At 40.6% G+C, this 13,950-nt stretch overlaps 1 protein-coding gene across 1 annotated transcript in view; it reads right to left on the bottom strand.

The window, feature by feature from the left end:
- The window catches only part of PTPN13 (protein tyrosine phosphatase non-receptor type 13), a gene marked incomplete at both ends in the record, with an annotated part of 84,248 nt that overhangs the window by 27,947 nt on the left and 42,351 nt on the right, over window positions 1–13,950 (bottom strand). Inside the window, 9 exons of the mRNA XM_079534532.1 lie at window positions 111–534; window positions 3,092–3,254; window positions 3,676–3,858; window positions 5,174–5,326; window positions 5,754–5,892; window positions 6,044–6,197; window positions 7,207–7,381; window positions 7,491–7,565; window positions 9,075–9,297. Of these exons, the coding sequence (XP_079390658.1) occupies window positions 111–534; window positions 3,092–3,254; window positions 3,676–3,858; window positions 5,174–5,326; window positions 5,754–5,892; window positions 6,044–6,197; window positions 7,207–7,381; window positions 7,491–7,565; window positions 9,075–9,297 (1,689 nt within the window). The remainder of the gene's footprint in view (window positions 1–110; window positions 535–3,091; window positions 3,255–3,675; window positions 3,859–5,173; window positions 5,327–5,753; window positions 5,893–6,043; window positions 6,198–7,206; window positions 7,382–7,490; window positions 7,566–9,074; window positions 9,298–13,950) is intronic.

Raw genomic sequence — 13,950 nt, forward strand, 5'->3', positions numbered from 1 at the left:
GGGAAGGATCAATGTAATAAAATAATAGTATGAATAATAAATTAAAACTGATGCAAAATGTACATCAAATGTACATAAAGGAATTTCAGGGTGCTCATACAGAGTCTTACTTGTTCAGTTTTAATGCTCCCGCTGCTGATCCAGTATCAAATTTTGGCATTCGCTGAAAGACTCTTCCCATTAAGTCCTCTATTTTTTGGGAGGAAGAGTCCAAAGCTGTGATAATATTCTTCCTCGGAGGGTAAACCGAGATATGGCTCTGGCTCAGATCATGGAACGATTTGCTCATAACCCTGGGTCTTTCCTCCCACGAAGTCTTCTCATTCTTGTCCTTTGAAGAGCCTGGGGGTGGCTGGAAGAGCGAGAGCTCGGAGCAGGACAGCCGCTTCAGGATCTCTGCCTGCACGGATAGAGGGCGCACTGCAAGGCGGTTCAAGGTGCTGCTGGCCAGGCTGCCCGTGCTGATGGCCCGCCCCATGCCAAAGCCTTTCACTGACTCCGCATGGATGTTCAGGCTCCTAAAGGAAGCTCGCTCTGTGAGATTTTTAAAACAAGAAACAATTTCAAGTTATACAGCAGAGCCAGTGTGACCTCCTTGTATAAGGCACGCAGTTTAAAAAACCAACAAGGTTTTTTTTTTTCCCTTTAGCCATAATACTCAGAAGTACACACCATCATCAGGTCCATTTAGTTTGCTAAGACGCAAAATTTGGATGGTATGCTGCCTTATTCATATGCTATGCTTAAGTGCAACAACACTAAACAGGAAAATATTTATCCCTTTATCAGTATGAAGATTCACACTATCTGTTAAACTGCAGGGCCTTAGGAAGAGGCGTATCACTTTTGTTGCAAAGAACAGAAAGCAAAAGTGCTGAGCAGGGCTTGATAGAATTTTGACTCCCTGTCTCCAGACTGATCCATACTCGATCCATACTAAGCACACAGATAGAGAAGATGTAGTGGTGGAAGACATTTTTTGTCATCTTAAAATTAGTGAATTAGTGCACAACTGCCACTTCCATATCCACATCAAAGAGCTGCCCCAGTCATGACCATAGACAGACCTGGTGAGCTATGTAAGAATGGTTTTGCTGGAGCAGACATCACAAATCTCAATTTTCTGCCTATGGCTGTGTTCACATCCTGTGGAAAAGTACTTTAATGAAATATTTTAAGGGCTCTTTTCTTGACATTGCACATAATCCCTGCCAACAAAGCCACAATTTTCCTATGGATTTCAGGTGAATGCTTTCTGCCAACCCCCAGCTGAGAATTCTCATGCGCTCAGAAGACTTCCTTAATAAAACCTACTTAAGTCTCAGTGCTCTGTGGTTTTCTAAATGCCCTTTCAGGTATCCAAAATTCATTCCCAAAACTCAGCGTCTGGTTTTGGTCACTGTGTTGACATAGAAGTAAATAAAAGAAATTACTATCCCTCAAGTTACAGCAAATGCCCTTTCTTGTGTACCACGAAATCATTACTTCTACTTTTCCTGAGCTCTGTGCCTCTTCTCTTTTTATTTATGCAGACGGAATGTTATTCAAATGGCATTTTCCTTTTATTCTCCCAGTCTAACACTTTTCATTAGATTTACATGTGTTAAAATGTTGGGTTTTTTTCCAGATCACTGAAAACACTGTGCAGCAATGGGACTATTAAGTGCTCTTTCCCACGTCTCCATCCTCTGTTGTTACGTTCCATGCTAAGTCACTCCCTGTCATGATGCATGCTGGGCCTTCTCCCTTTTCTCAGAATAATTTCTCTAGTCATCAGCTGAAATCACAGTGATTCAGCTACACAATGTAACACCATATTTCTAAAGACTCTCCTGAAGCATTTGAATCTTCCTTGGTCTGTTATCCAGCCATTAACAGCTCTTAATCCAAAGCTGGTCCTTGAGAAGCCTCCAACTCTGAGAAGCACCCTTCTCATGGTGAGCAGCCAATCATTAATAATGTCAACTGTCCTTTTCTTTGTATTTTTGCAGAGTTCTTTCAACCACTATTTTTTTTTCTTTTTTTTTTAAACAACTTTTTACCAGCTCTGGGGAAAAAAAAACCAACAAAAAATACACAAAAATTGATGCATCAGCAGGCCAAGAATGAAGCTTCCCAAATATTGCTTGAAATTCATTTCTCCAGCAGAAAGAAGGCAGTACTGGCACTTAATCTGCTACTCAGAACAGAAAGAGCAGCATGGCTGTAATGTGATTTATTTATTTTTTTTTTTAATTAGAGATCACAGTCTCCACTGCTTTGGGATCAGACTCCATTCCAGCTATGCTAGCAGAAATCTGGATTAACAGCAGCTGGAATGCAGACAGATACAAACACGGAACAAAGAGAGCATGAGAAGGCAGACTAACCGGAAGAGCACTTCCAGGTCTACAGTGAAGGCCAGCCAGCCACCAGCCAAGCGAACTCTGCTCCAAGCAGGACAGAAATTAATTAGTATGGAGTCTGTTGAATTGTTAATTCTTTTGTTTGCTTTTAAATGATTCTATTCTGCACGTTTTTGTTTTTCTAAAAGAACAGCACTTTATTTTCATATACACAAATCAGGTGGCAATTCCTATCTGAAAAAAATGGGCAAAGAAATCATTAGTGTTGCTCCTTTATAGGTCCACCAAGAAGGAAGTAGCATAAAGACAGCCATACTCACTGCTTACAGACACAGTATCATTACATTGCTTCCTGTTTTATTTGCTCTACTGTGTTTACATTATTTCATCTGTAATCTCACGTAATCAAATCAACACATTTCACACTGGGCAAACTCTTAAGATTATATTAAGGAATTACCTCCAATTATTTTTTCTTAAATATACCAAAAGCCATTAATCAAATGAGAAGGGAATATTAATGAACTATTTTTAGATTTCTTTTTCTTAAAAGGAGCTCCTGGCTGCTAGCTGTGCAATTGCCAACTCTTCCTCTTGCTCTCAAAATAAGAGCTTTGGGAGTATAACCTCTGCAAACGCAGAGCTACCTGTGTAGCATGCAGTGGAATTACCAAAGCTGAAGTCCAGCTTTTCTTCTTATAAAAGCACATGAAGATTGTTATTAAAAACCAACGTGGCATCCTTACCAATGTCCTGAGTGTCCTGGTTGCTCTGCCTGGTTCTCATCTGCAGCTGGAACTTATGCTGGGAAGAGCAGAGATGCAAAAGGTACTGACAGGTTTTACTGTTGTCAGTCTGAAAGGAATGCTTGATACCATCCGATGTGTTCTGCAATGTTATTTTCTTCTTCTACATGACAGGAAAAAAAAAGTTTAAGATGGTGATTTCTTCTACCCTAAGAATAATTTTTTATTTACTAGTGCACAATTGCATTCAAATTTTTCTGAAGAAAACGCACTGACTGGAGAAATGCATAGGGAGTGAAAGTAATTTGAGCTTTACAGAGAAGCATTTTAAAGCTACTGAGATGGCACCTTATTATTATTTAATCAGTCTGCTACTGAAAACCTTAATATAGAAGAAATGGGCATAGCTTCCAATAAGTTATGGGAGCCAGAAGTACTGTTTTCATGGCTCAGCCACACAACACAGTCACAGATTATGCTGTAGAAGTGCAGCGTAATTTGCAGAAATAATGAACACTTAGAAACAGGATCTGGAGATACAAACAGTGGGACACACAGAGGTACAGGGTAAGAGATTGACTTACACTGAAGGAAATTTTTTTTGTCTCTCTCCATGGGAAGCGCAGCACAGGAGCGCGGGCACCATTATGAACCTCAAAGATAACGACTCCTCTGGAGCACACTCCCAGCAGGATGCCTGTCTGGGATCTCTTCTCAGGTAACACGTGATGAAGGTGAACGCCATACTCTGTGAGCCTCTGACACAGCTGTATGGATCAATGCAATAACAATTCTAAGTGTCTGAAGTGAAGGATATTGCAAGTATTATTTATATAGGTGAATTTTGGAGAAAAGCTTCCTCTGAGATTGACTGTACACAGTGCACAGATGATACAAAAGCAAAGACACAGAATACAAACTGTTCTGGATGGTTTTATGTGCCCAATGCCACAGCACATGAATCAAGGATTCATCTAAAATCTCACAACTGAAGTATGAACAATAAAAATTTCTGGGTAAATTGAACTTTCCACAAACTAATTTCTAGAAGTGAATTGTAACCAGTCAGATGCATTTGGTGTGTGAATACATTTCTTAAATGCAGAATCAGATCTCAGCAGAATCAGATCTCATTTTGTGATGTTAGCAAAGACTGCCGAAAAAATAATTCTGCTCACTTTGCTCTCATTCATTCTAGCTGTCTCTTCAGTCATTGCTGAAGGGACTGTTGTAATGTATCAGCCAAGGAAATCCTACTGCTCTCTCTACCCCAACACTGGTCAGACTAGATTCAACTAGGATCAAGTTTCCAGCTCCTGCTCAGCATAATTTCTAGTAATTACAGGAACATTTCTGCCAAATGAGCAACAGTTGAGATTACCTCTGCCACTGTGGTCTCAAAGTGACAGTGAAAATGCAGATGTCATTGTTATCCAGTGGCTTAATTGCAAACTCTCACCTGCTAAATTCATTTTCAGGCATTGAGTCAAGGCAGCATCTGATCTCTATCTCATGAGCAACAGCAGCAAAATCCTTAATTGCATTTCTCAATTGGCTCTTTTAGAATAAACCAAGTATTCTGTGATTATATGCAGTCTTCCTATCATTCTACAGGCTATCTGCACAAGGAAGTCTGCTCAGTAATGCTTCTGGCTTGCTTCAAACCAAGTATCTCAAGCAGCACAAAAGATATGAGCTGTAACAAAACTTTTCCTTATTTAAATTCGTTCCCCCCATTCTCCACACAAGATGAAAAAAAAAAACAAAACATGAAAGAAATGCAGGATGTGCTGCACTGTAATCAGAGCTTCCTTTGGAATAAACATGAGGATCAGTAGTTGCTTTTAACTACTGCATTTAAGCTAAAGCACCAAGAATACTGACAGTGGAAAAAAACAGTGAAAGGATTTCTCTCCCATCAATCATGATTTCTTTTCACTTGTAACAATCAATCTCTTGAGAAGATGTTTTCAGCTTCCTTCCTTTCCAGCTGTTTTCCTCTATTTCACTTGAAGTCCACGCACTCATCTTCTCAAAAGGAATTTTAAAGTCTGATGAAGGAAACAAAGCACTATCGCTTACCTTCAAGAATTCTAATTCTATCTCTTTCTCAGAAGCGCCCACGTAAGTGCTATGCAACTTTGGCAACTCTTCCTTGATGTAGGATGTATCCAGTTTCTCCATCACTCTAGCTGGGACATAGTGTTCTAGTCTGAAATATGACATGCCGTGCACCTACAACACAAAACATTTTTGTGACAGTGTCTCTATATGCTATGGACTATATGGATGTGACTGAAACATAAAGACTGATTTTAAACATTTAGAATTACAGATCTGTAAACTTAGACTGAGTAAGAGGAGGGATTCCGCATCCCAGTGCTGACCAAGAGCTTAATTTCACTTACACTTTGAAGGCCTATTCAAGCGTGAATCCATCTCCACCAAACAGGGAGGGTTCAAAACTTGGATCTTGAACTAGGTTCCACAACAGTCCCACGTCTATTCTCCGCTACATTATATGAAAACTACAACTGCCAACAACACATTGGCTGACTTTCCTGTTCAGAGTGGAACTGCAAAGCACGTACGGTAGCTCACAGTTCACTCTTTTATTAAGCAGCAAAAACATCATTTCTCAGAGATGAAACTGATGGTGTACCTCTGCCTGGTAATCTCCATACTCAGCTTGAAGAGCTAGGGATGCCAACAATAAGGCTGTCTCATCATCGCAGTGCATCCTGTCTTCCAGGATGTCCTTCCGCAGCTGCAGGTAATACTGGTGACAAGTGAGAGTATGCCTAGAAAAAAAAAAAAAAAAAAAAAGAAGAAAACACACAAAAAACCACCATCTTTGCTACTCTTATTTTTAGGGAATTTGGAGTGCTTGATAAATATTCAATGTCTATAAGCTTAGAGCTTAAGAGGTTAAAAGGATGTTCATACACTCACTGTATAAGACTGACATCATCCACAAAAAACTTGATGCGAAAAAACAGAGTGAAGTTGACAGGGGGCTTGTTCTTTTTCTTCGACTCTTCTTTCCATCCTTCTGGGGCTACTTTACTCAGCTTTATGTCAGGATCAACGAAGAAAAACTCATTGTCTGCCATGAACATTAAAGAAAAGGAGACGGATAAAAACAGAACAAAGACATTTTTCCAGTTGGAGGATCGGGACTAGATTTCCAATTCTGGAATTCAGTTCAGCCATCAGAAAACCTTACTGCCCTGACAATGGCTTGTAAGCACAATGGCTATTGAAGGGAACACTGAGTAACAGCCGCAGAAATAATTTTTTAGTTAACAAAAGAATATGAGAGCAGAAAAAGAAAAAAACATCTTTCATGACAGCTACGAATCAGGCACCATGGTGTCCTTCAAATTTCTTAACCCAAAGGAATTCCTAATCTGTCACTCCCTCCCTCCCTTACTATTTATGTCCAATTTACACTTCTGCAAAATGTTTTCATGGCTGAATTGCCAAAGGCACTGGGAGCCAAGTAGAGATGAAGAAGGCTCTCAGGCTGCTCAGGTTTTCTGACTCATGCCAGAACTCTGAGTGTTACAGTTCTGCGATATCCTGCTAGACACAAAAACAGGAAACATGGGTCTCGATACATTAGTGCTGCCAAAGTGATCTTCTCCCCTTTGGGGAAAGTGAAGTCCAACATCTGGTCTGTTCTAACAGTAGAAAATGAACAGTTCAGAAACAAATTCATTCAGTCTGAAGGCAACTTACTCTGTACAAGAGGCCCTACCCTTTGCCCCAGCATGCCTGTGGACTGCCTCCCAAAGGCTGTGAGAACATACCAAGAAAACCCAGCTCACATCTTCAGTGGGGCACTAGACAGCAACACACATGAAGGCAACAAACAGTAACGAAGAACACTCAGCAACCGAGAAGAACTAGCTGAGATGCTGTTACTCAGACAAATGTAGGCTTTTACTGAATAAACATTTTCTTTCCTGAGGAATGTATTTTGCCTCATACAAGAGTGTGTAACTCAAAGTGGCGTTTCTGTACATGCCAGGCAGCCTCCAATTATTTCCAACATCCTGTAGTTAGCTCTCATTGTTCTGTACCTATCTGCTCCAGAAAATTTTTATTCTTACCTTTTAAAGTAGCCAGTCCAAATAAGTGATGCTCCACTAAGCCAATATGGGCAACAACCATATCAAAGACATCTTTACATATTGTTTTAGTGTCACAGGTCAGCTCCAGCTTCTGTCCACTTAAAAGCATCACATTTACTTTCCTCCTTGTATCATCATTCTTCCCTTTCTTCGTCTGCATTTGGTGAAACAAAATATCCCAATGTTCACGCTCATGGTTAAGGTGCATTTGTTGGTTAAATATATTTTCCCTGTCACCACCTGCTCAGCAGCCCCTCTCTTACCAAGATAGACTTTGGCAGATCCAAGGAGATGAATGGTTCAATCGTCATTTTCACAAACTCAGGGCCAAAAAAATTCTGCAAAGCACGAGAGTATGAATGAATACTGCATTACTGGAGCAAGAGACAGAGGCATAGTAAACTGGGCAGCTTGGTCTAGTATTAAATGGGGAGGTTGGCGGCCCTGCATGTGGCAGGGGGGTTGGAGATTCTTGGATCCTTAAGGTCCCTTCCAACTCTGGCCATTCTGTGATTCTGTAAACTCCTGCCCTTCTGCTTACGCACTAAATAGGAACTGACAGCTGAAAGGGGAAAATTGCAAGGAATTCCTGCCAATAGCTGGCTGGTTTGAACAATCTCATTTTGCCCACATGCATGCCAGATACACTGGCAAGCCATGCTGTTGACAACATTACCACTATAAATGTTTTCCTTCCTTTTGTGGGCAAAAAGCTAGGATTTCAATATTATTTTGTCTTCCTTGAAAACACAAGGCGCACGTTGCATATCAGGATCATTTGGGCTTCTTTCAATCATCAGTTGCTTGACATTTGAGAAGGTCTACTGTGCTGATGGCAACTCTGCCTCAGCAAACTTCTGCCTGCAACACCCACCTCCCCTTTTCTAAAGGCTAAAATGGTTCAGTCTAATTCTGCCTAGGTTCATGCAGAGATTCTGGCCAATATCTGCCTACCTGTAAGAAAACAAGTATTTTGTTGGTTATTCCTGGGAATTACAAGAGAGATTAATCTGTCCACACACTTAAAAGAAAACATCTGCACAAATCTGATTTCAATACTGATAGCACCCTGAGGAACAGGCCAAGTTTCATCCAAATAATTGTTGGTAAGGGCCTACGTGAACAAACTAGCCAGAGTGCTGGGACTGGAGACAAATGAGCATCTGGAGACAAGCTCTGCATTAGGGGACAGCAAATTCATGTGTAAGTCCCGAGTCACATTTTCCCATCCAAACCAGAAGAATTCAGTGAACTGAAAGCAGCACCAGGGGGCATCAAATTGCCATCTATTCCAGCAATCAGTGCTCCATCTGCCTATATCTCTGTCTCCCTCTTCCTCTTTCATCTCATACTTCATCCACTTTTCCCAGAAAAAGCTGGAAAAGGAAAGGGGAGCTTGCACGATGCTTCAAGGTGAACCTAAGAGTAAACATATCCTCTTGGTGTGTCTTTACCTTCCCAGTTTGTTAATTTCACAATCTCTGAAGGTGGTGGGACACATCTACGTTCTGCTAAGGGAAACCAATACAAACAGAACTGGTTAAAAGCACCACAGGATACAGGAGAAAAATGCACCTTGCTCTTGTTGGGGTACTGTAGTATTCAACATATTATGTTGTATTCAACAATTGTGTCTTGCTGTTTGTTTCATTATCTTTTGATGCTGAGTTTGCCTGCCAGCCTGCTAATACTACAAGATCTCCCAAGTCTCTCCTACAAAGCAGCACCAAACTACCGATGACTGCTTATTACAGGACCTGATTTATAAATCCCACATACTTCAGTTTCAGCTGAGACGCTGCTCTGTTTCAAAGAATACAGGAGTCCACCTGAGATCAAGGCATTACCCTCAGTTTCCTTTGAGTCATGGCTGTTTCCAGGGCTATTTCTCTAAGCGGATCTCTGGTGATGTCCAGCATGGAGGACCTGATTGCATCTCCAGGGTAGAGGTTGGGCCGGGACTGCCTGAGAGCCATACGAGCCTGCAACTGCAGCATTTCTTCTTCCTGGCGCTTTAGCATCGCTTCTTGACTGATGAGATTGCCTTCAAATGGTGCTTCATGCTGCCTGCTATACAGTCCGAGGGGATAAAAGTCATTACCAGTAGGAATCAGACATTCTTCTCCATTAAGCACTTCCCAAAGTGAAAAACCAGAAACATCAACAGGCCGCTAACAAATACTGCATTAAACTCAACATTTATTCAGCAGCCAGGAGATAAACATAGCACATCCAGACTGAAACAGCAAACAATCAGTATGGAAAATGAGTAGAACATGCCGAGTTTCTGCACCTGCAAACTGTCATTTATTTGTATAAAAATAAATGCTCAAATGCAGTCTGAAAACTACGTGACACTGTATACATATCAGCATTCTAAGTTATTCTAAATAGAATAATTAAATGTTTTCATCATCTTTTTCTAACAGAAAAAAATGTTTCTTTTAAAATGCTAGAAATGGCTTCACTGACACACAAACATGGTAATAAAAAAAGAGGCTAAATGAAGCAGCTGAAAAAAAAAAAAAAAAGCAAGCAAGGAAAATAAAAAATCCCACTATTTCTGAGAAAACAGAAAATTAGCTTTCAGTTCTCGTATCAGCAAATGTCCTGACAACTTTCTCTATTTTCATTTGGAAAGAAAGTCATATCCCATTTTGGGTGGATGGACGCCGTTTTTTATTTGAAAATTAGGATGTTTGGAAATGCAAAAAAAAAAAAAAAAAAAAAAAAGGAGAAAAAAAAATTCACTCCTCTTCCTGTCTCCCATACACAAGAAAAAACATTTCTAAACCCAAAACTCAACACAAATATATCCAGGCTTCTTTAGAAATCCCAACCCAAGAAAAAATAATGTTCTCCTGTATAGAGAATTAGACAGAGACAATTTTTAAACAGAAGTAGGTAGGGGACCCTAACAGAACTTTCATCCACCAAAAAGCACATTTAACAAAGGCACCTGGCACAACAGCAAGCTGAGTTCACTTTGCTAACAACCCATCATTAGCTGTGTTAATAATTCTAATTCTAAGCTAAGCCAGATTTGATGGCACGCTAAAGGAAAAACATGGAAAGTCTTCTGAATCCTTTATATCTCTGCACTGAAGTTCAAGAATACAGATAAATGTAAAATCAAGTCCTGCACTGACACCAATGTAGAGCTCTTGGTAGTAAGAAGGCCATTTACAGAGGTTACAGAGACTTTTTAGGACACAACAATTTATACAGCTGCTTCTTATCAGAACCCAAATGTGTTTGATGAACAAATCAATTAAAATGTAAAAGAAAATGTCTCTTTGCAGACAGCACCACTCTGTGATAATTTGTGGGCGTGACATCAAATTTATTTCCATCATCACACAGCACAGTTTCTAAAGAATGCCAGAAGTGAAAACAACACAGAACATCCTCTGAAATGTCCTGAGATTGAAGTTTCATTGGCTGATAAACACACAAGACAAAAGCAGTCTTAAAATACAATTTATGTTACAGCGGAAAAGTCTGAACAATGAAATGGCAATGATGTGTCAAGAACAAAGCAAAATAACACCGAATCCTCAAATGGAATCTCGGGGAAGTTCTTGAGGAATAATGAAGAATCGTGTTCATGTTAACCCATTATCCTCCCCACTATTCTGGGCCTTCAAAAGAGTGCTCCCCTTTTCCCTCCTCTGCTCCTCACTGCAACAGACTTAATCATGTGTGCCCAAAAGGACACAGCAATGTGGAAAGGCCCCAGACCTGCAGGGACTTGTGCACAATCTCAGCTTTTTGCAGAAAGGAGGTTTATTAAGATCAACGTACGTGGGAATATTCACAATGAAGTTACTTAAATATGCCCATGAGCGTTCTCCAGATCAAGGTTTAAGGATGGGCTCCGAAATGAACAAAAAAACCCCATAACACTAAACAAAACCAAACCAAACCACCTTCTGAACACAAGTATCTATGAATTATCAAAGATGATATGAAAAAGTGAGACATGTTGCAACTGGCTTTATCTGAAAGCACTTTCACATGAGTGAAAATGCCAACTGCTGAAAAAAGTACCTTTCCAATAGCATGCAGGCATATGCAATAGCAAGCAGAAGTTACTGTACAAAATAGTATCCTTACTCTGCTGTGTCTTTTTAACTTGCATGCATTTTTCTGAAATAGTGCATGGGGGCAAGTGGGAGGAAGCTCAAAAAATGTAGTGCTTCAAGCATTTTCCTGGTGCAGGATACAAACGTTGTCATCACTTCGAGAAAGCAAATCAACATCTTGCCTAAATGCAACAATGCCAGGCTCAGGCAGACAACTTTCTCTGGAAGGTGGAGTACAGTCCACCTTCAGGTTTCCAAGACCAGGACTGCACCTCTCTTTTGTCAGTAGAGAACATAACATTGACAGATAGAGGCAGAGCACTTCCGAGAAATGTGGAACATGCAGGTATTATTACTCCCACCAAAAACTCCAAATTCCATTCCTAACAGATAGCATAGCAGATAAAAGTGTTTTTCCTCTGGTTCCCCATGAGGCAAGCACTTGGTTTCTGCTCTGCATTTTCATCTATGTTTGAGTGCAAATCACAGCCCTACAGCTGCTCATTAACCCACAGATGGCAGGCAAGCCATCACACAGATGGCCAACTCCAAAAGCAGCAAGTGTATATAGAACCTCAGCCAGTGTACTTACCAAGAATTAGCACAGATTGGGTCAGAGGAGGAGGCTGGAAGAAGGGAAGCGGGTGGACATTCTGTGATAATGCAATGGGAAGGTCAGGAAGAGACGGAAAAAGAGTGATGCGTTTGGGTAGGAGAGGATGGAGATGCACATGGAATGTAGTGGAGAATGGAAGGAAAGGGAACAGAAGGAAAAGATCCGTGTCAGCAGCTGCTCCTGGAGAGAAAAAGGAAGAAATAGTGAAGGAGGAAAAAGAGAAAAAAGGACAAAAATCAGAAATACAAGAAGCAAAGAGGAAAAACAGGCACAATCCATTGCCACAAGGAAAGCATTCCGAGAAGTTCAAAGGGTAACAGCGGTGACAGAACACAAGAAGGGTTTCACCTTACTCTAAAACTACTAAAAAAAATTGATGGCTCCTGCTAGCTCTGGAGCAGGCTGCAGCATGAGTCCCACAGCCTGGCAAATGAGCAGCTTTACTGCTTGCTTAGCATTGGCTGCAGGTTCCCTTTAATCCAGATTCCCCCATTTGCTATACCTCAATTGTACGAGGTTCATTCCACAGGTAATTAAACAGACTGTCTCTAATGACATGCTACAGTAGCAGTACATTTAAAATGCACTGAAGTTAGATGGTATCTCTGAGCACTAAAACTGCTCCCAGCTGCTGAAAGAATTCAAGCTGGGGATTCAGTCACATAATGCCCCAGACCCTGAAATCAAATGATCAGCCAAAACCCCCAAACTTATGAGAATGTGCTTCTTAAAACTATTTGTCAGCAAGTACTTTACTTTGAGAGAGCGTTTCTGAAGTCAGAAAAGCCACGTCTTCATCAGCACAGAACATTCTGAAGAAGCAACATGCAATATTCTGGATACAAACAGTGCATTATTTCCCCAGATTCCCCTGCTGAATTCTGTTGCCATCTTTGATGGTATTCCTTTCTACATTGCATAGAACTGCAAAGTTTTAGCAGCAGTTGGAGAACAACAAAGAAGGAGTTAGCCAGCTCTGCTTTCCATTCAGCTCATGTAATTAACAGAGATATTATCAAACTATTATTGTAGGAACAAATTCTGCTCCTAGCTGCTTTGCTGTTTTGCAGTGGGTCTAGAAAAATGTAAAATTTGCTTTCAAGAGTTGAGACATTTTTAAAACCTTGACTATAATTATTCTTCTGGTTCTTCAGCAGAAAAAGCTTTTTTTAGCCTAAGGAAATGGGGGGACAAGTATAGAAATCACTAAGGAACTTGTGGTACCCTTCTATGCCATTTCTCATGCAGTTGTAGAACAGTATCTTTTAGCACAGGCACAGATATGAAGCCAAACAACACTAGCAGACTCAAATGAATACCAGGCCTTGGAGAAAGACTGGAGAATTTCATCAGTGCAAAGTTCACACCATTGCTAAGCAGCAGATGATTCCATGCTGTGCGTACAGAGTAGTAGTTTTCTTCAAAATTCCACATGTACACAAACCAGCTCTATTAAAAGCACTTCTTAAAGTGAAATGATACATTGTAAAATGAACCATGAGAAAAAGTCTGCAATCTTTAATGGTAGCACTTCCACTTCCATAAGGGCCTGATTTGTTGACAGCAGTGTGAGTCGCTTCCATATCACACACTACAGTCAGTTTCTGAAATATTTTGCAAACAGAAATAAAATTTCTCTATCAGTATCCACCAATTACTGCTGGCTCTTCATTAAGCACAGCCATAGTGTTGAACTGGCAGCTTCCATGAGTTGAACTATTGGTGATGGTTGGACTGGGTGATCTTGTAGGTCTTTTCCAACCTCAGTGATTCTGTGAATTCAAACCCACTGTGAACACAGGGCTGACTTCAGAGTGCTCATCAAGAAAGAAAGAAACAATGGCAAAGGAGTAAAGAAAGCTCTGAGCTCACTCTGTGCACGTAGTGCTAAGTGAACTGTTTGGCCATTCTAGTGCAGTGCTGGGGCAGCATACAACTGGAAGCAGAAATGTAGAGCCTTTTACTCTTTATCACCTCCTGTTCTTGTGCCTGCATCATGGCAACTCTCACTATTGGTACAAG

Source organism: Tetrao urogallus (assembly GCF_951394365.1).
Source record: "Tetrao urogallus genome assembly, chromosome: 4".
Lineage (NCBI taxonomy): Eukaryota > Metazoa > Chordata > Aves > Galliformes > Phasianidae > Tetrao > Tetrao urogallus.